We start from the raw sequence: 18402 nt of genomic DNA, 5'->3' as shown, positions 1-18402 counted from the left end.
TTTGATCGGCACTCACATCACACTACGCTTACGCTCGTGTTCTTCTTCTTCCGCTTTCTCGTGTCAAGTTCCTACGCTTGACTGTTTCCAGACTCTCCCATCAGCCGCCCTGTCTCCGCGGCTTCGTTGCTTTCGGCCTTTTGCGTTGCGCCTGGTTGCCAGCTTTAAGTCCAGCACTGATTCCTCATCTTCTTCATTGGTTTATACCTCGCTTTCTTCGTCTTATTCGTCTTCGAGAAAAAAATAAAAAAAAAAACACTTTGGCCTAGTTCCTCACAGTGCTTTTTCTCTCTTCCCTGCCCTTTTTTTTGTCTAGGCTTTTTCACCACTAAAAAAAAACATCTCTCTTGCGCCCAAGCCATCTTGGGCCCTTGACTCGCTTGGTGCTGACGACATTGTGTGAGCACCCGCTGCATATCAACCCAGTATTTCAAAGCATCGGCACTTCAGAGCATCATCAAGATCAAGCACGGCTTCTTCGGCTCTCTCGTTGTTCCTGATCTTGCGCTGTCTTCTCTTGCTTCGTGCACTCCTGTCCCTGATTCTTTTTATTATTTCCTCCTTTTCGGCCGCCGAAGCTCGCTTTATTATAAGCTCTGTGGGCGCCTCTTTTCTTCTTTCTGCTTCTTCGATTTCTTGTCATTATCGTGAAGTCGCTTCTGTTTCTTATCTTTCCTTCTCTTGCCCGTCTTGCATTTCCGTTCCGACCTTTCACTATCGTTGTTATTAATCAACTCCCACGCAAAGCATCCGTTCACTGCCCCTTCGCTAAGCATCTCACTTACAACACAAGTTACACAAATACAACATAGCACAGCACAACACAGCACAACACAGCACAACACAACACAACACAACACCCTCCCCTCCAACACACAATCAAAATGGTCTCCTTCACTACCGTCCTCGTTGCTGCCCTCGCCGCTTTTGAAGGCGTCGCTGCTGGCCCTATCGACTACCGCCAATGGCCCCGATTCACTGTCCCCCAGGTCCACTTCGAGATTCTGAGCTTGCGCCATTCGACGTCACTGAACCGCAAGGCGCTTGTCGAAGCTACATGCCTTGACCGTAACGCGTGAGTCTCCCTTTTTGCTCCTCTGTCCCCTGCTCCCGCATCCAAACTTCCGCTAACATGGCCCCTACAGTCACATTGTCTTCCATGACGAAAATGCTGCCGAAATGGCCATCTGCGACAACTTCCAAAGTGGCGACAGATGCGACGGCACTATCGCCTTGACTAAGGGCGAGAAGCTTTCTGCCCGTTTCCACGTCAAGGCTGAGACTCCTGGCGCTACTATCACCATGACCCGCCTCGGCTGGGAGCAGTGCGTACGTGCCGCCCGTGAGGTCTGCCCGACCGGTAGCTTGACGGCCATATGCTACGGTGGCGCATCCAAGGGTAACATTTCCTTCCGCCTGGACACCAACTAGACCAAGGACGCAAAAAAAGGCCCTTTGGTCCCCTTACGAAAACCACAAAAATGGGGGAAGAGGACCGAGAGCGGGCGCGTGGTTATTCGGCTTTTATGATGTTGGCTTTTTTACTTGCTTTTATTTCCTTTGTTTTTCCCTCGCTCTTCCCTCGCGCCCCCCTCCCCCCCTCTTCATTCGATCTCATGAACCACCATCGAAGTGTTCGAGGTAGCGTTCCTTTGCCCCCCGCACCGTCATCTGTACATATTCCCCCCCTCTCTTTTCGCCTCTCCTCCGGACCTTTTGTCCTTCTAGAATGTCCTCGCATGTGTTTGTTTTGTGTGTTGCCCTTGTCTGTCCTGTCCTTGTTTCTAACTTACTCATGATTCCCAAGTAAGATGCCTTTGCCTTTGCTTTTGTTTTTTTTTTTTCATTTCTTTCCTGTGCTTGTCTTCATTTTTCTTCTACTTGATATTCTCTCAATTTTATTCTATCTTTCTGTTCAAAGCTTAATACTGCCTTCAACAACTCTGCTCATTGACCATAAATAAACGTGGACCAAGCATGTCTGTCTCATAGAAGCAAAAAAGGCCCGCTGTATGTCTCGTGTTCTATATGCCATCTCTGTTATGTGCTAATGTCCTTTGTCTTGTCGTATTTTGCAGCAGGGCTTTGGTGATGTCATCCTCCCTTGTCCTCGACACAAGCTCCGTTCTACACGAAAGGAATGGGAAAGAAAAATACGTAAAACTCTGACTATGCGCAGAAAGCGGCAGATGCGCTAACTACTCTAGGGGCTAACTAACCTTACCGTGGCCGTAATAAACCTACCGCTTTTCCTCCTCAAACGCCCGCACTTCTATGATCGCCCGTTAATCCCCCTTCACCGCCATCAGCCCCAAACGGCCAAAAAACCAAATCTATCCTACCAAAACCTGGTCTGCAATAGCTTGACTCCCTTTTGCCGCTGAAACATCACGGCAATTTTCTTCCGAGGTGATCAAAACGGCCCTGCTTGGCCTTGTCATGCCACCAAGACTCCACTTCAACTTTGTTTCCCCCCCCCCCCCCGTCTAGACCCCCGCCCGTATATGTCCTTTAGGTCTTCACAAGTTTTTGTTTTATCCTTGCTTCTCTCTCCTTTTACTTGTCACGTATCCACCTCTTACCTCTCACTCTCACCCCCCCTCATTTGCTGCGCCGCTGGCTGTGTCGTTGTACCGTGAGGCCTTAGAAGCCCGTATTATATGCATTATTATACTTGCCTTGCTATGGCCCACCATGCTGTCCGTGGCATCGGCCATAGCTACGTCCTGTCATTTCGCCCCTAAAAACATGCAAGATCCATCCATGTAGCTACATATCACGTAGCCTTCGCTCGTACAGCGGGCTGTTGTTTGTTTCGAAACGCCCGCTCGCGCATCTATTTTGGCTCTGAATGTCCTGTCTCCCAAGCCCTGTTGTTATTTGCGCCCTGGCCCTATAGTCCGTACCGCGTGATACACTCCTCGCGATGTACATTCAGGCAATCTAGTGCACACACTCTGATTCCACATTTAACGCAGCGCACCTTGCCCCAATACCCGCAAATCCCACAAAACACCCGAATGGGATACCGGACCAGCTGCGAATCGTCTGCTGTCCAAACCGCCCGCATTTCTAGGTAATTCCGTGCCGGCATCGCCAGTAGCCGGCTGAGCTCATCGGTACTCGGAACGGGAGGGACCCATGATTCGAGAAGCGGGTCAGTATCCCGGGGGTGCTTGCGCGTTGCGACTGGGTGTAAGCCAGTAGTAGCTGTGGGCATTTCAGAGTCCATATCCGTGTCCCCGTCCCCGTCCCCGCCTGCACCGGCACTTTCGTTCCCGCTCCCGTTTTCATGCTCGGTACTGCGCACCAACAGCGCACCTTCCACTGTTGCCCCATGGGGTCCATCGCGACTGGCTCGTCGTCTCAGTGCTTCGGCCGCCTCTGCTGATGCTCTCACAGCCGCTGTTGCGGCCAACGATGCGCGTTTCGAGCGTTTTGACGAGCCACCAGATGCAGCCGCCGCGCCACCGCCGCCGTGACCACTGCCACTGCCAGCAGAGCCGGTGCCTGCACTAGCATCTGATTCCTGCGCAAACTGCGCTTCAAAGTCGTTCAAATGGTTTGCAAAGGTCTTTTGCGACTGTAGAATCTTGCGCACGTTCGGTGTATGTTTTGCGGGAGCTGTAGATAAAAGACAAGCAAGTTAGTCGGGCCGCTCCCTTTTCCTTCTGTTCTCACTCCCCGGCCTTTTTTTTTTTTTTTTTGCATCTCCAAAAACAAACTCACCTTTCACTGTCGCCGTGGGCACCGCAATGCCGGCATCGCGATTTCCCTCTCGGTCTAGCGCCAGGACCTCCTTCAGCACGCGCGCCTCCTCACGTGCACTCTGATCATGTGCACTGAGCCCTGGCAAGTTGCGTGCTGCACGCTTGCGACCGCCCGTGCCTCTGGCGGCAGAGGCTGCGGCGGCCGCGGCTGTTGGCCCGAGGTCCGGGACGTAGGCCCAGCCAGGCGCAGAGGTTGTGCGTTTACTAGCGATTTCAACAACGCCAAAGTTGCCGCTGCTCATTGTGCGCGTATGTGTGCGTGTATGCGGGCGGGTATTGGAAGGAGGAGGTATTGTTACGGAGGAGAGATTCTGTGACTTGTAGGTCGCGCGTTTTTAAACCAGCGCTAGTCGCGTAATTCTTCTGATCGGTAGAGCTGTAGCTATAGGGAGATGTGTGCAGTGCAGCAAAGTCTTTCTAGGGTGCATTCAATGACGTCGTGGGGTAGAACAGAAAGACCAGACGGAAAGATGCAGCTTTGAGTAACTCCACCAAAAAGCCACGCTTAGTGGGTAGACCGGCAGAAAACAAAAGGCGGTGAAGAAAACCAGAGCTACGATTAGATTAGATTAGATTATTAGCAGGGCAAGCACCAAACATGCTCACATTACATTCACATCCACCATGTAAGGCCTGGTCCTAGCTGTAAAAAAAGAAGTTGTCATTTAATTTTCTCCTAGACTTCATACAAAAAAGCAACTCAAAAGGCCATGGCCCATCATATCTGAAGCCCGGCCGAGTATCATAAAAAAACGCAACGTGTAAACAAGAAAATAGAGCAAAGCCAAGGCAAAAGGCAAAAAGAAACACAAAAAGCGTCTAACAAGCGAAAGCAAGAACCCCCATAAAGAAAGCATGCCAAATATAATGGTTGCGCCGTTTACAGTTCGTCGTGGCTGTCGGCCTCGCCAGCGGGTACCTTGGTCTCCTCGGCCTCGGCCTCGGTAGCCGATGAAGTAGCGGACTCGGTAGATTCGGCGGCCTCAGACTCAGTGGAGGAAGTGCTGGACTCGGCATCGGCAGAGCTAGACTCCTCGACGGCCTCCTCCTTCTTAGAGGGATCAGCGCTGTACTTGCCGCTTTCACGGATGAAGCGAACGAGATCCTCGACGCTGCGCGAGCCAGAGTAGGTAACCGGCGAGTGCTTGCTGCCAGCGGGGTACATCTTGATAGTGGGGAAGCCAGAGATCTCGTCGGGAACGTCGTTGAGGGTGGCATCCAGCTTGGCAATGACGACCTGGTCCTTGAACTCGGATGAAGCGTACATCTCGGCCAGCTCCTCGTACTTGGGAGCCAGAGCCTTGCAGTGGCCGCACCAGGGAGCGTAGAACTCGATAAGCACGTCCTTGGTGTCGTCCATGATGATGTCTCTGTACGACTTGGCGACGACGACGGTAACAGGGCCCTCCTGGGTCTCGGGGATAGGCTCGGACTTGATGCTAGGCTGGATGGAGCCATCCTTAAAAGCCTTGACAAATGCGGCAATGTCATCGTGGACGAGTTCCTTGCCCTGCTCATAGGGGAACTTGCTGTTCTTCTCAATGTCATGGATGGCAAAGGCAGGGAAGGAGTCGGGCTTGAGGTTAAGGTTGCCGGCGTGGGCGCCGAAAGATTTGGAGTCAATGGTGGCAAAGTTGATCTCGCCCTTGTACTGCTTGGCAATGGGCCGCATGGCCTCAGCCAGAGTCTGGCGCTCCTCGGGAGTGTCGGCAAAGATGTAAGCCAGAGGAATGCCGGCGGACATGTAGTCAGAGTAGGTCTCAGGACCAACCTCACCAATAAGAGGGCTGGCAGCAACCTTGGCAAAGGACACAATGGCGTCGACATCGAACTTTTCGGTGAAGTCATTGCGCTTCTCGTCAAACTTCTTGTGGAGGACAATGGTGGGGGTCTTGATGCCCTCGGCCTTGAGGTGCTCGGCGTCCGTAACGGCACCAAACATGTACGAGTCGCGCAGCTTTTCGGCAGCAGCCCGGAAGGTCTTGTCAGACTCAGAGTCGTTGGCGTCGTAGTAAGCGACCATAACGACGTTGTCAGACTCCTTGAACTCCTCGATGGCATCGGGAACAAGCTCGGAAACGGCGGGGAGCGATCTCTTGACCATGTACGACTGGATACTGTAGAGAAGAATGAGTTGTTAACAAGCTGGACTTTTTTTTTGGGGGGGCTTGACGGGTCTAGAACAGAAACTTACGCAGGAGCCTTGCGCGCCTGGGTGTAGGGAGTAACATCGTCATGGCCACGGAACACCTTGAGGGTAGGGTAGCCCTCAACACCAAAGTCGGAGCACAGAGTAGTCTCCTCGGTGCAGTCAATCTTGGCAAGCTTGATGTTCTTTTCCTTGAGGGCGGTGGCAGCGACCTCGTACTCAGGGGCCAGGGCCTTGCAGTGGCCGCACCATGGGGCGAAGACTGTGGACACGGTAGTGTTAGTAGATGCGAATGCAAATGAACGAATTGGGGTAGTCTGCTGGTTCAAAGGCCAGGATAGACAGAAACACCGGCCACGCCGTCCAAGATTGTAGGTGTGGCATGCATAAACATACATTTGGCCAAAACTAGGTCGTTGCTGTTGATGAAGTCGTGGAAGTTTTCAGAGGTCAGGTCAACAACATCTGACTTTGCAGCAGTGAGCTGCAGGGCAGCAGTCAACAGACCGAAGGCGATAGACTTGCAGCGCATATTGGATGTATGTGTATGGGATAGAAAAGAAGGTAAGGCGGAAGAGTATGGTGTAGCGATCTAGGTAAACAGGAAGAAGTAAAAGAAAACTAGAAAATGCGACCGCGATGATGAGATGGAGAGTTCAAGAGAAGGGGAAAAAAAAATAAAAAAGAGAAGGGAAAAAAAAAAAGGCTGAGAGCGACGTAAAGTACCAAAGGTAAGGAATATATGCAAGGTGGCGGTTATTTAAGTTCTGGTCTATCTGGTCTGTCTGTCCATAATTGAGAGAAGTATGAGTGAACTGCCAAGAAGGGGTTGTCGAGATGGGCTAAATTTGTCATAGTGAACGTTAGTGGGGGTTAGTGGCCATCTAGACATTGTTTTCGGCGATTCCAGTGGACAATAGGCTTACAGCTGCCTGTATTTTGTAAGTCGACCCCCACTATAATTGGCATACAACAAAGACACTGCAGAGCTAGTTTACGGCTACCGCCCGCGTAAAAGAACACCTGTCCATTATCCAGTTGTAGGCTTAGACCAAGTCCAAGCCAAGGGCCAAGTACCGATTACCTCCGGCTGGGGGTGGCGGCCCCGGTTTTAGCCAGGTATCAGCGACTTCTCCTATTTGAGCAACAATCCCTCAGGGCTTCTGATACACATGACTGCTAATTGTTGGCTGCGGTGATGAAAGTTCTGAAGTCGTTAGCTTCGTGATTGCAGCCGTCTATGCTAAGAAATGCCTTGTAAGTTTTTTTAAGCAGCTCTCGTAGTAGCAACTTTAGGATAATCATGGTTTCGAAGAAGCTAAAGAACGCAAACGTGCATTGCCTAGACCTTGTCTTGTCTTACGAAATATACTAATGTACTAATATACCAATGTACTAATGTACTAATATACTATTACTAGACTATTAGTACATTGGAACTCGGACGAGTGATCCCCAGGCACCAGAATCATCTCAGCTCTTTTGCTTCTTAGCATCCAGGAAATGCCCCTTGTCTTTATTGCTTACAAAGCCCTCTCTTTTTGCCTCACGGACGGGCGGGCTTGTTATTCATCCCATCTGCTGTCCATGCACAATCTGAAACCCAGGCCATGGTCATAGTGTGCCCTCTTTCTTCTGGCTAGAAGGAAAACAAAAAGCCAGATCTCCGGATTTTTATGTACAATCACATTTTAATCCCCTCTCGTAAATTCTCTTCACTCTCGTAGTTTCTGGGAGCTAGACGTCTGATATCAGACGGCGCCCTGCATGGAGTGCCAACAGCTACTGGGCGAATCGAAGGCGGCTGGTTCTATTCCTACTAGGAAGATTCGAGACACTTGGGACTTCTGTAGCACTGCTTTGCTTACAAGTCTTTAATTCATGGGTAAAAAACCTAGTGGCAAGGCCCTCCAAATAATTCGTATATCATCATGTGCGCCCGAATCCGCTTGTGACAACCATATGTACAACTCTCCGTTGTCCTCGTGTCTCAATTCCGCAATATCGGGAATCCCGAAAATAGAATCGATATTTAAAGTATTCCAAACAAGGGGGTAACGAACCCTTGATCTTCAATATAGCCTTTCGTCTTTGTCACAGACTTTGTCACAGACTTTGTCAGAGACTGGTCGGTTTCAGTTTTTCTTCTTCTCCAGAGCGCCAACCTTGCCATCCAGCGTCTTCAAAAGAGTGTCCACACGGGTGATCGTCTGCTGCAAGGCCTGTTGGTAAGAAAGCGCTACGTTAGTATATCACCATATTTAGAGGTTTAATAATCAGAGAACCAAGGGCGGGGTCGGAGTTTGGCAAAGGTTCAGGAGGCCGGGAACGGGACACGGGATGGGACGGGGAGGGGGGGTAAATATCCGAGATACCATCCCCGATTTATATCAATTGCATGCTCAGTCTCCGCCGGGTTCCAATTGTTACCCCTGCCAAAACTTAATTCCTCTCTCTCTGTTCCATAGACTCCCACATACGTAGATATCAGCGGATAGTACCGCATTAGATGCCGTGTACTCCTGCACTAGGTAGCCATAGACTGAAGCACCAGCTAGAGTCGTGCCTAGCAGAAAACCGAATAGTCTAGTGTAGTGAGAAGCAGTTAGCACATCGCTTTCCTTTGTCCAGCAGCGGCCCACTAGAAGGAACACAAGAGAAAGAGCGACTCACCCGCCCCTGAAGGCGCCTACGGGCTTGCGCGCCGGTAAAGCTGTAGAGCCAGCGGTCATGCAAGCCGCCGAGGTCTGGAAGCTTCGTGCAAGCATGGGCTTCGCAGCAATGGTAGTGAGCAGCCTGGGAATCATAGTGGGAGTATTGTCAGGGCTAGTTGGGCGCAAGGCAATGGGACAAAGAGGCGCAGCAGCGGAAGAATTCCTAGTCAGAATTGTAGAGGTTCGTTCGCAACGAGAGATGCGTAGTTTAGACGGCTTCGTGTTGGTCGATGGCTCTTGGTGACGTAGATTTCTAGGAAACTAGACCTCCTTCAGTTCACTTCGCACAGCAAAATTGAAGCTCTCCTCTCTCGCTCCACTTTCACAAGCTTGGGATAGGCCGGCGTGGACAGTCATTAGGGTTAGGGCAATACGTAAGACTGGGGTTATTATTAGGGTTGGCGCAGTGACGTTTAAGAGACTTGGTGAGGTTGTATTTTTCTACTATCTACGACGGTGTGTCCCAGCATCTCCCCGATCCGCTAGCGATACCACTTCTGTGATACCCGCAGCCTCTTGCTCCTCCTCTAGCGCCGCAATCTCCTCTCTGCAGCCCCACCACTTACTCTCGCTTAGCTCAAAGGCGCTTGTTTTGAGCTCTTTGACGGTCAATGCCGCTGCACCTTCACCTCCCTTGGCTTGGAGCTTGGCAATCAGTATATCCTGCCATTCGTTGGTCGTGCGGGCGAAGAAGTCGCGACGGCTTTCGAATGGCCTAGGATATGGTAGGCCATCGTCAATGATAGTGGTGGCCTCAGTCTCCTCCTCTTCAGCCACGGAAGTAGACGCTTCTTCGGCCTCGGCGCCATCGGCGGCTCGAGGCTTCTTACCACGCTTGCTGGGTGTGATGAGAGGCACAGCTGGCTGTTCGTCGTCGTCATCGTCTTCCTCTTCCTCTTCCTCATCATCGTCGTCATCGTCGTCATCGTCATCATCTTCGTCTTCGGACTGCACCCAGTCTTCGTTCTCACGTCTGAAGATTTCTTTGCAGCCGTCCATCTTGCCAAGGTCAATGGCATAGAGGTCGTCTAGAGTATACTCCCGATCGCCCTTTTCAAATGTCCCACCGTAGACGTATAGCACATCATCCTGGACGGCAAGCTGGGCGTTGAATCTAGCGTGGGGGAACTCATTTGTCACCACCATCTCGCGCATTGGCTTAATGTCCTCTTCCTTCTCCTCCTCACGCTTGTCCAATGTTAGTTGGTCGGCGTTCTCGAGCGAAACGCCGTTTTCTAGCGCAGCTAGATTCCGCAAAAGCTCATCCTCAGCTGCCTGCGCGCGGCCTCTGCGGTTGACCCGTGGCTCTGCTGGCGCATTTGACTTTTTGCCAGCGTTGGCTCGCGGCTTGCGTAGCGCGAGTGGGAAGAATCGGTTGCGCTCAATGTTCCAGGCAAACATTTGGTTGAAGAACTCACTGTCCATGCCTTCTTCTGTCAGCTCAACATCGTGTACACCGCCAAACATTATTCCACGGCCTTGGTGGAAGGTCATGGTAGCGCCTGCACGTGATGGCATTGGCGTATTGGCCGGCTTCTTACGGCGTTCCCAGCGGACTCCTGGGGGTGTGTTGGCAGGGCTGTTTTCGGCCGGCAGCGTCATGCGCAATAGGAAGCAGTCCTGGTGAATCATGGGCTTGAGGATATTGCGCGAGCCTTGTGAATGGCCTTTGGACTGCTTGTTTGCTGCTACTGCTGTCTTGACACGCGAGTAGCCGCCAAATAGTACGGCACCGCCCTCGTGGGGTAACAAAGTGAATGACGAGCGGGCGTCGGGTTTTAGCTGTGCCGTGGGCAAGCTTGGCGAGTGCCACATGTAGTTTTGTGTATCAAACAGCCATATGTCAGCTAGGTACTTGGTCTGCGATGAGGTGTCTTGAAAGCCGCCAAAGAGCACAATGTAGTGTTTCCAGTATGTCATGCGATGGCCTGAGCGGGCCGGCGGCGTTTTTCCCTTGCACTCGATCTTGGTCCACTCACGTGCGGCCGGCTCTAGGCGCCAGAAGTCGCTATAATGGTGGAAGGTGCCCTGTTTGGGCGACGAGAACTCGCCGCCAAAGAGGTAGACATGGTTGGGGTTGCTAGCACGAGTCCACGCGTGACCAGATCGTGGCAATGGCGTGTTGGGTGAAGTCACACAACGCCACTCGTCGCGGTCTATGTTGTAGATGTGCAAGTCATTGAAGAAATGGGCCATGGCACCGTTGAAGTACTCGCCACCAAACAGCAGTAAGTTGTTGCGGTTGCATGGTGATGCCATTAACGTCGATGCTGAGCGAGCGCGTGGAGGCGCCTCGCATATGGTTTCCGTCACCTTGAGGAACTGCTCTTGCTGGCGCTTGTACTCGTTGAGCACCTCGTCTAGGTCAATGTCCTCGGCATCGCTGTCATCTTTGGCGGCCTTATTCTTGGCCTTTTTCTCGGCCTTGTTGGCCTGCTTGGCCTTCTTTTCGGCCTATGATACAGATATGTTAGTACCAGACAGGGATTTGAGACTAAATTTGCTCCTGCACTGCAAGTGACTGTTCCATATCCCGCAACCGGGCTGAATAAATAGCCCTAACTCTAAGGGCTGCAGCGGTAGGCCGGGTCTTTGTAGGTGGTTATAGGAGGACGAACAAGACATACGTTGTAGCCCCCGGGCGTACATTGGTTGGGTAGCACGGAGATTAAGTGTTTCAGCGATTCGACAGACTTACTAGTTTAGCCTTTTTACTATCAGCCTTGTCCTTCTTGTCTTTTTTGCCCATCTTGGAGGCATTTCCGAAGGGTAATCACAATTTGGTTGCCCCGCGGCTGTTCAAGTTACTTGAAGCTTGATTTTTTTCATCCCACTAAGAACAATGCGAAGGGTAGGGAGGGTGGGTCTGATTTAGTGTTAGGGTTAGGAATTGAGGGGGAGTTTGTAGCGGAGATGGCACTTTTACTTGGAATAACCTCGGGTGAATATCTTGCATACATATATGTTATCTCGGTGTCGCGGTCTTCCCGCCGGGTTTGGCGGCACCTACCATTCCCCACTTGGCACCCTCGTCGCTTTGTCCCCCTCTATGAAGAGAAGCCTGGCCGGCGACATGCATTCACCAAGCCTCTTCTTCCCTCTTTCATCCTGTTGCTCCCCCGTTTCACCCCCCTAATTTCTTGTCATTCCCGCCTTCACTCTAGCTGCGCTGGCGAAACTCGAGCCCTGCCAATCCCGAAGTTAGCCGCCGATCAAGCCTTGCTCTCCCTTCATATTTCCCACACTTTCTAGGTTTGATTAAGCGCAATTGTAGATGTCTGATTTGCAATCGAAAGGAAGGCCGGGTTTATGATTGCTTATAAGATGGAAGCCGATCCGAACGAGTTAACGAAGGCGGGGTATGTCATGAATATCAACAAGTACCATAATATTTACATAGGATGAGAAGGTTGTGATGCTGGTGCCAGTTGGCATTTTACCGCTGAGTTTGTCTTGACTCCGATTCTGCGGGGAGTCTTCAACCCGTATCATCGTCGTACAGAGCAGGTTGAATGATCTGCCCACCTGAGTCATCGTCCCATAGAGGTAGTCATCAGACAGAGGTATGCTATGTGTCGTAGTAACCGTATGGCAATGGCTTGGTTCCCAGAGTGAGATATTTGTGAACTCTGGAGCGGCGTTTGCTGATGCACTTATTTGAGCAAGAGCTCCTCGTCCCAGAGTAGTATTCACAGATTGGTGCATATCCCCCCCGGATGGCTGCCATGAGCCTTTGCTACATCGCAATGACTCGGGGTTTCGAGTGACATAAACCTGTCGTTCGCCAGCACATCTGAACTTGCGCGTCTTGTCCTTATAAGACAAGCAAGCGTTTGCCTGGGCTACGTACGCAGAGTCCCGGCACTGAATGAGGCACGGCAGGAGCTTGACCGGACTGAGCTCGCGCTCTAGTACATTAGTGGGAAGCCTATTCACAAGTTGCCTAAAGGCCGGTTGATCTTCGGACGCTTTGTCTCCATTTGTGTCAATCTCGTCCAGCTGACCACACACGAGGCGATAGATTTAGGCGGCTAAATCTCTGCCAATAAGTGTGGACCAAACCCTTCTATCAATGCTCCCGGGCCGAATGAGCGCATCATCCAACTTCTCGATATGATACGTAGCCAAACATCTTGAGAGGATACACCATCGACAGCATTGGGCATTCAAGAAAACGGCGCTGACCCTGTGTCTGCCGGTCTCGCTGGCTCGCTGGCGTGTTCACTCTCAGCGGCGTCAATATATTCTAGCAAGACGACGCATCGATGAGGAAGCTTGGCACAAAGGTCCTCGAGAGTTCGGTTGCTGACAGTCGATACGCCAACAGTGTCGATGTCTAGATCAAGGCACCCTGCCACGCATAAGCTCAAGCTGAACTTTCCAGTTACAGGTGGACCATACAAGAGGTAGCCTCGTTGATAGACTATCGATTTGATGAAGTGGCACCGCCGGGTTCTGGGGTCAAGGAATTTCCCCGCATCTTTGATGAATGGTTGCTTCTAGATGTCGCCAAGGATAACGGTCGACATCGGTTCGGCATCCGCTGCCGTCCCTCTGTACAGCGATCGGTTCGATGTTTATAAAGGCAGATGGATTGGTCTTGATAAGTTGGAGATACTGATCTCAGCAGTCTTTCATTAGGTCCTACAACAACAACCTGGACAGCTAATGCAAATTTCTTTCTCCACGAGCGACGTCGAGTGGTTTTGGTAAGGATTTGCCTATTGACCGACAAATCATGTGTATCGCCCCACTTTTATTAATTTTAGTTGAGGGTGATGCTTCTGCTATCGCAAATTGAATCAAACAGGCCATTTCCAACGGGATTGCCCCTGATTACCTTTCATCCAATTTGGTTCATCATGAGGAGTTCGCCAATATAGTTAGAATCGAAGTCCTTGTGGTGACTACGAAGTGGTGGTGTACTGGTAGAACGTCGGTATACTAATCAGCATTTTCAGGTGAGGACGGTGTATTGCTCACCATATGACATGACAGAAAGCTTGCTAACGTGTGCTCCTCAGTCCAAAGAGTTTACGACCCCGCACGAGATCTAGCGCAACATATTCTACATCGCTTCATCTTGACGAACGAATCGAGATTCCAACATGTCGTCGCCAATATTTTACCGTTGCCTGCGCTGCGACAAAACCTTCCGCCAACTTGCGCACAAGCAGCAACATATACGGGATTCTATGAACCACCATATTTGCTCCTTTTGTCCGTCCCCACTAGATTTCCCAACTAGGGAGGGCCTTGTGTCGCACCGGGAGGTTGAGCATAACGTATGCCCGTTATGCCACCAGGTGTTTAGTAACAGTGCTCAGCGGCGTCAACACTACCACGACAGGCATAATATCTGTCTCAAATGTGGAAGAAGCTTCAAGTCACCTTCAAACTTGGATAGTGTTCGTAAAAACCCCAACGAAAGCTACGTTCCTTGGCCGTAACTAACATTGCATTTGTAGCACAAGATAGTTCATGTCGAGAGAAATATCGACTGTCCCGGATGCAACCGAATGTTCCGCTCAGAGTCTGCAATGGTGTTGCATCTAGAGGCTGGAACGTGTGAGTCGCAAACTGACCTTAGCGAGGTTACCGAGCTAGCACATGAATGCCGCCAATCCCAGTATTACATCTCTTATCGCCCAGGCTACGATTTTGAATGCCCAACATGCGACACCCCTTTTGTTTATATGAGTGGTCTTTTGCAGCATGTCGAGCGTGATAGCTGCAGTGAGGTGTTGGTGGGGAGAAGTCCTTTGGCAATATTTCTTCGCTTTATAAGAGCACGCATCTACTAAACTGTGCGAAATAGCGACCAAATGCGCTTCTAAAATGTGGTTTTTAGCTCTAGCTGTCTTTGAAATTGTCATTGTCATTGTCCTTGATGTATAAATATATCTTCACGCAACCTTTGTACTCGCTTGACTTGCCCCAGCCGCTCCCTTCAAACAGACAATTCAGGAGCCGTCCTATTTTGCCTTCATGACCTCCTCAAACATCCTCATCAGTGTCTCCATGTTTTGATTCATCGCCATCGCTATATTTTTCATGTCCTTCATTTCGTTTTCAAGATTTCTGACTCTGTCCTCCAGCTGCTTGACCGCGCGGTTCTCCTTCTCTGCATCTCCATTCAGGCCCTGTGTTCGCTGGCCAGGACGATTGTGGGCGGACGAGTTTGCCTGAGCGTCTCGTAAGGCCCTACGACGAGCAGGGTCTTGTTCAACCTTTGATGGATCACTGTACTGGCTGACCCAACCGGCTTTCCAGGGCGGGAGGATATTATCTCTCTTACAGACCTTCTCGATCTCAGCTCTTGCACTCGAAGGACCGAGAACCTTTGTCAAGCTAGTGACGCTGAGGATCTGAATACCCTTGTTGCGGAACTTGACGCAGCAATCTGCGCTCGGGCTTTTGTTCTTGGCAGCAGTGTTCTTAAGCTTTGTCTGGGATTTAGTGGTCCAAAGCAGCTGGTCAAAGTCGTTGCGATCTTTGTGAGACCACTGGGATTGGCCTTGTGCGAGGTCTTTGAAGCCATACATCTTCCAGTACCTTTGTACCTGTAGAAGCCCAACTTCGGAAGCCGACTCGAGGCGGCGAATTAATCGTCCATCGTTTTCCTGCGTCTCAATACACACCTGGGTCCCAAATTGGCCTTGCTTTCGTACGCCTACGATGAGGGAACCATCTGCCGCCCGGGCTGTGGTCCACGGATACTCTATGGAGTTTTGGGATGGTTTTGCTGCTGATGTGGCGGCACCTGCGATACGCGGAGCCTCCTCTGCAGCTAGACCTGCAGCCTTGACAGTCTTAGGTGCCGTTGTGGCTGTGGCTTCCGCGATCTTCTTGGTCTTGTTTACTCCAGAGATCTTTGCATCGGGGCGGCCAGGCTGCTCGGGTATGGCTGGATGAGAGGAGTCCCGCCCCAAACGATGCAGGACAGGCGTTGCCTCTTGGAAAACGTCTGCCACGCGCTGAGAAGGGACAGGAATCGCATTCGTGTTGGGTTCCGAAGCGTCAAACTTTTCTTCGCCGTCCCAGTAATAAACTTCGTCTATATCTAGATCGCTTAAACCAAGCTTTCTAGCCGCAGTCTGCAGTTCTAAACAGTCACGTTAGCACAACAAGCGCTAGTCTAAAAGAAGAAGTCATTATTCACTTTTGAATGCAGCATCAGCACCTGGATGCTTGAGAAATCTCGGGTGTAATAAGCATCCCAAATGTCTCCAGGCAGCCACTACTTCTTTCTCGGGAAAGTTTGGGGTGATTCCCAAGATGTCGCTGTATGAGCTGTCCAAGCACCGCAGGACACGGTCAATCTCTGTTTTCACTTCTTCAGATTGTGCATTGGCATCACTAACAGCTCTAATAGCTTCCTTATCACTTGTATTCGTAGGGCTGGTAGAAGGAGACACAAGAAGCTGGCGCATGGCCGCAGCCATCCTTTCTTGGTCAGCTTTAATTCTACCATATTCGACTTCCGGGGTCGATTCTGGTGTCACCAGTCCCAAAGGCCCTCGGGAGTCCTTGGTATTGGAAGTGGTGGTTTTCTTTGGGGTAACCTGGTTCTTGGCAGACATGATTGGCATATTTGTGTGTTTGAGAGAAGAGGGTGGTTTAGGTGGGTGATGGCAGGCCTTTTATACTTGGGATGCGAATCCTCGAGTGTAACTATGAAATCCAAAGCCTACACATTAACCGCGAGTTGGCTGCAGCTTACTGGCGGGCTTTTGATGACGTAGTGAGCCCAAGTTGCCCGGCTAATCACCAAGCCCAACCTGCCTCATCGATAGGACACCGCCACTTTCTGGATTTATGCATACGTAGTTCCTCTTAGACGTATGAATAAGTTTGATTTATTCATGCAACGTTATGCGCTTGTGCTGGGCGAGCTTTTTCATTTTTTCTTTCAGAGGTGTGCTAGCTATTCACGGCATACCTGGCGCTGGATGTATCGGTCCTTGGCTTCAAAGACTCGATATCATTTTCCTCGCGGCGCGCAGCTAGAACGGGACAAATACAGTATTGGTCCTTCCCACATCCCAAGTGAGCACAATGGATGGTGATGGGATGGTTGTATCGGAATAGTCGGGCAATCATGGTCTAAGCAATAGAGCGGGCTTTTCTGCTTTGACGAAACCCGTCTTTTGCAGGCCTAATTCTGCTTGTGCAACGCTGCGTGAATGTTCTCACTTGAGCGATTGATTATGAGCATTTCAGAGTGTAGTATAAATTGTGCTGACGTAGAATGGAGCATGAGGATGGATGCCTAAGCAACCCCCACGCCTAATGGTGTTAGCCGATGCCATATAATTCTACGTTATCACTGGGGAATGGCTCTGGGATTTCAAACGATGTGATCGTATATCAATGTGCTGTTTGGATGCCAAAATTCTCGTTTTCTCACCAAGTTGCTCTACTTTCATAGCTGCCTTAGAGCGGGCAAGACCCATTGTCATACTCTACTGCCTCCTAGACTTGATCTGCCATCTGAAACCGAGCCCGACACAGGCGCAAATAGTGTGAAGTTATCACGGAAGCAAGTATGAGCCCATAGCCCATTCAGTGGAAAGGGATGTGCAAGAATCATCCATCTATGAGAGGGGACTTGGAGGCCTGGATGAGATCCCATGTGTATACGATCACGTGATATAGGGTTATACGTAGTACACACAATCAAGATGTGCTTAATTACAAGGACCGCTGTCGACTGTCAGTGTAAAAGTAACCGTTTGATTTAATGTATACTGGAATCACAGATCAAACGACGCCTACACGTAGCCATATCATTCATCATAAAAACGTCGAGGAATCCCTTCATTCACGAACTCTACGTCGACGATGGCATCCGAGGAACAGAAAGGTATAAAAATATCCAACTTCCACCCTACGCACAGCCCGCTAACTCCTGTTAGCCGTCGTTGCCCCATCAGAAAAGATGCCGTTCAAACGCATTGAGGTTGATCCTGGCGGTGATACGTTAATCATTCTTCCGCAGAGAGGCGGTGCACCTCGTGAGAAGCCACTTTTCACCACAGAAAGCAAGCCACTTTTCATCACAGAAGGCAAGCCACTTTTCATCACAGGAAGCAAGCCACTTTTCATCACAGGAAGCAAGCCAATGTTCACCACAGAAAGCAAGCCAGACGACTCTGGCACCCTGCCTGAAATCCACTATCTGGTTTCCAAAAAACACCTTGCATTAGCATCGCGTCGTGCTCAGAAGATGTTTGCCGGAGACTATAAAGAAGCCGTCCCAAACGATACCGATGGCCTTCATCATTGGAAATTTGACCCTATATTCGACCCGACAGCCTTTGAGATCGTGATCAGGATAATTCACGGAAAAACACGATATATACCCAGGCTGGTAACAATACAAATATTAGCCGATATTTCCGTTATAGTTGATGATCTGGAATGTCAAGATGCCGTCTGGTTCTTTACCAAAGGCTGGATTGACCTGTTAAAGGGCGGTATTCCGACGGTGGCGTGTCAAGACCTCACCAGATGGATTCTCATTTCGTTTGTTTTCAAGGAACCGGATCTTTTCGAATCCTCAACGAGGACAGCTATAAGATGGAGCCCGTATTACATACCGACACATAACCTTCCACTACGCCCGAAAATTGTTGGTACGTTATAATCTCCCTGCACAAGATGAGAACTGACCGAACTAGGTCAAATACAGATGACGAGAAAGGATATCCTTGAGAAGTTGACTGAGGGTCTATACGGCCTTGAAAGACAATTACTAGACCAAAAG

At 50.4% G+C, this 18402-nt stretch overlaps 6 protein-coding genes across 6 annotated transcripts; 2 read left to right on the top strand and 4 right to left on the bottom strand.

Annotated features, from left to right (window-relative positions):
* Positions 1-884: 884 nt before the first annotated feature.
* On the top strand, positions 885-1431 carry HOO65_060545 (uncharacterized protein; the record flags this gene model as incomplete). Its single annotated transcript, XM_071004082.1, has 2 exons — positions 885-1075; positions 1146-1431. The coding sequence occupies 2 exons, from the start codon at positions 885-887 to the stop codon at positions 1429-1431; spliced, it is 477 nt and encodes a 158-aa protein (XP_070857895.1).
* A 1405-nt stretch (positions 1432-2836) lies between these two features.
* HOO65_060544 (uncharacterized protein) lies at positions 2837-4012 on the bottom strand (the record flags this gene model as incomplete). The annotated part of the gene is made up of 3 exons (XM_071003948.1): positions 2837-2893; positions 2984-3624; positions 3730-4012. The coding sequence occupies 3 exons, from the start codon at positions 4010-4012 to the stop codon at positions 2837-2839; spliced, it is 981 nt and encodes a 326-aa protein (XP_070857894.1).
* A 638-nt stretch (positions 4013-4650) lies between these two features.
* HOO65_060543 (Protein disulfide-isomerase) lies at positions 4651-6451 on the bottom strand (the record flags this gene model as incomplete). Its single annotated transcript, XM_071003802.1, has 3 exons — positions 4651-5887; positions 5965-6181; positions 6316-6451. The coding sequence occupies 3 exons, from the start codon at positions 6449-6451 to the stop codon at positions 4651-4653; spliced, it is 1590 nt and encodes a 529-aa protein (XP_070857893.1).
* A 1603-nt stretch (positions 6452-8054) lies between these two features.
* HOO65_060542 (Kelch repeat-containing protein 3) lies at positions 8055-11382 on the bottom strand (the record flags this gene model as incomplete). Its single annotated transcript, XM_071003650.1, has 5 exons — positions 8055-8141; positions 8400-8505; positions 8593-8894; positions 9126-11087; positions 11332-11382. The coding sequence occupies 5 exons, from the start codon at positions 11380-11382 to the stop codon at positions 8055-8057; spliced, it is 2508 nt and encodes an 835-aa protein (XP_070857892.1).
* Positions 11383-14608: 3226 nt separating this feature from the next.
* HOO65_060541 (DnaJ domain-containing protein) lies at positions 14609-16216 on the bottom strand (the record flags this gene model as incomplete). The annotated part of the gene is made up of 2 exons (XM_071003849.1): positions 14609-15738; positions 15796-16216. 2 exons carry the CDS (start codon positions 16214-16216, stop codon positions 14609-14611), a joined length of 1551 nt encoding a protein of 516 aa, XP_070857891.1.
* Positions 16217-17574: 1358 nt separating this feature from the next.
* Positions 17575-18282, top strand: HOO65_060540 (uncharacterized protein; the record flags this gene model as incomplete). The annotated part of the gene is made up of 1 exon (XM_071001158.1): positions 17575-18282. The coding sequence occupies one exon, from the start codon at positions 17575-17577 to the stop codon at positions 18280-18282; it is 708 nt and encodes a 235-aa protein (XP_070857890.1).
* Positions 18283-18402: the final 120 nt, after the last annotated feature.

This window comes from Ceratocystis lukuohia (assembly GCF_044167205.1).
Source record: "Ceratocystis lukuohia strain C4212 chromosome Unknown Supercontig6_pilon, whole genome shotgun sequence".
Lineage (NCBI taxonomy): Eukaryota > Fungi > Ascomycota > Sordariomycetes > Microascales > Ceratocystidaceae > Ceratocystis > Ceratocystis lukuohia.
This window is presented reverse-complemented; position numbering and strand designations above follow the sequence as displayed.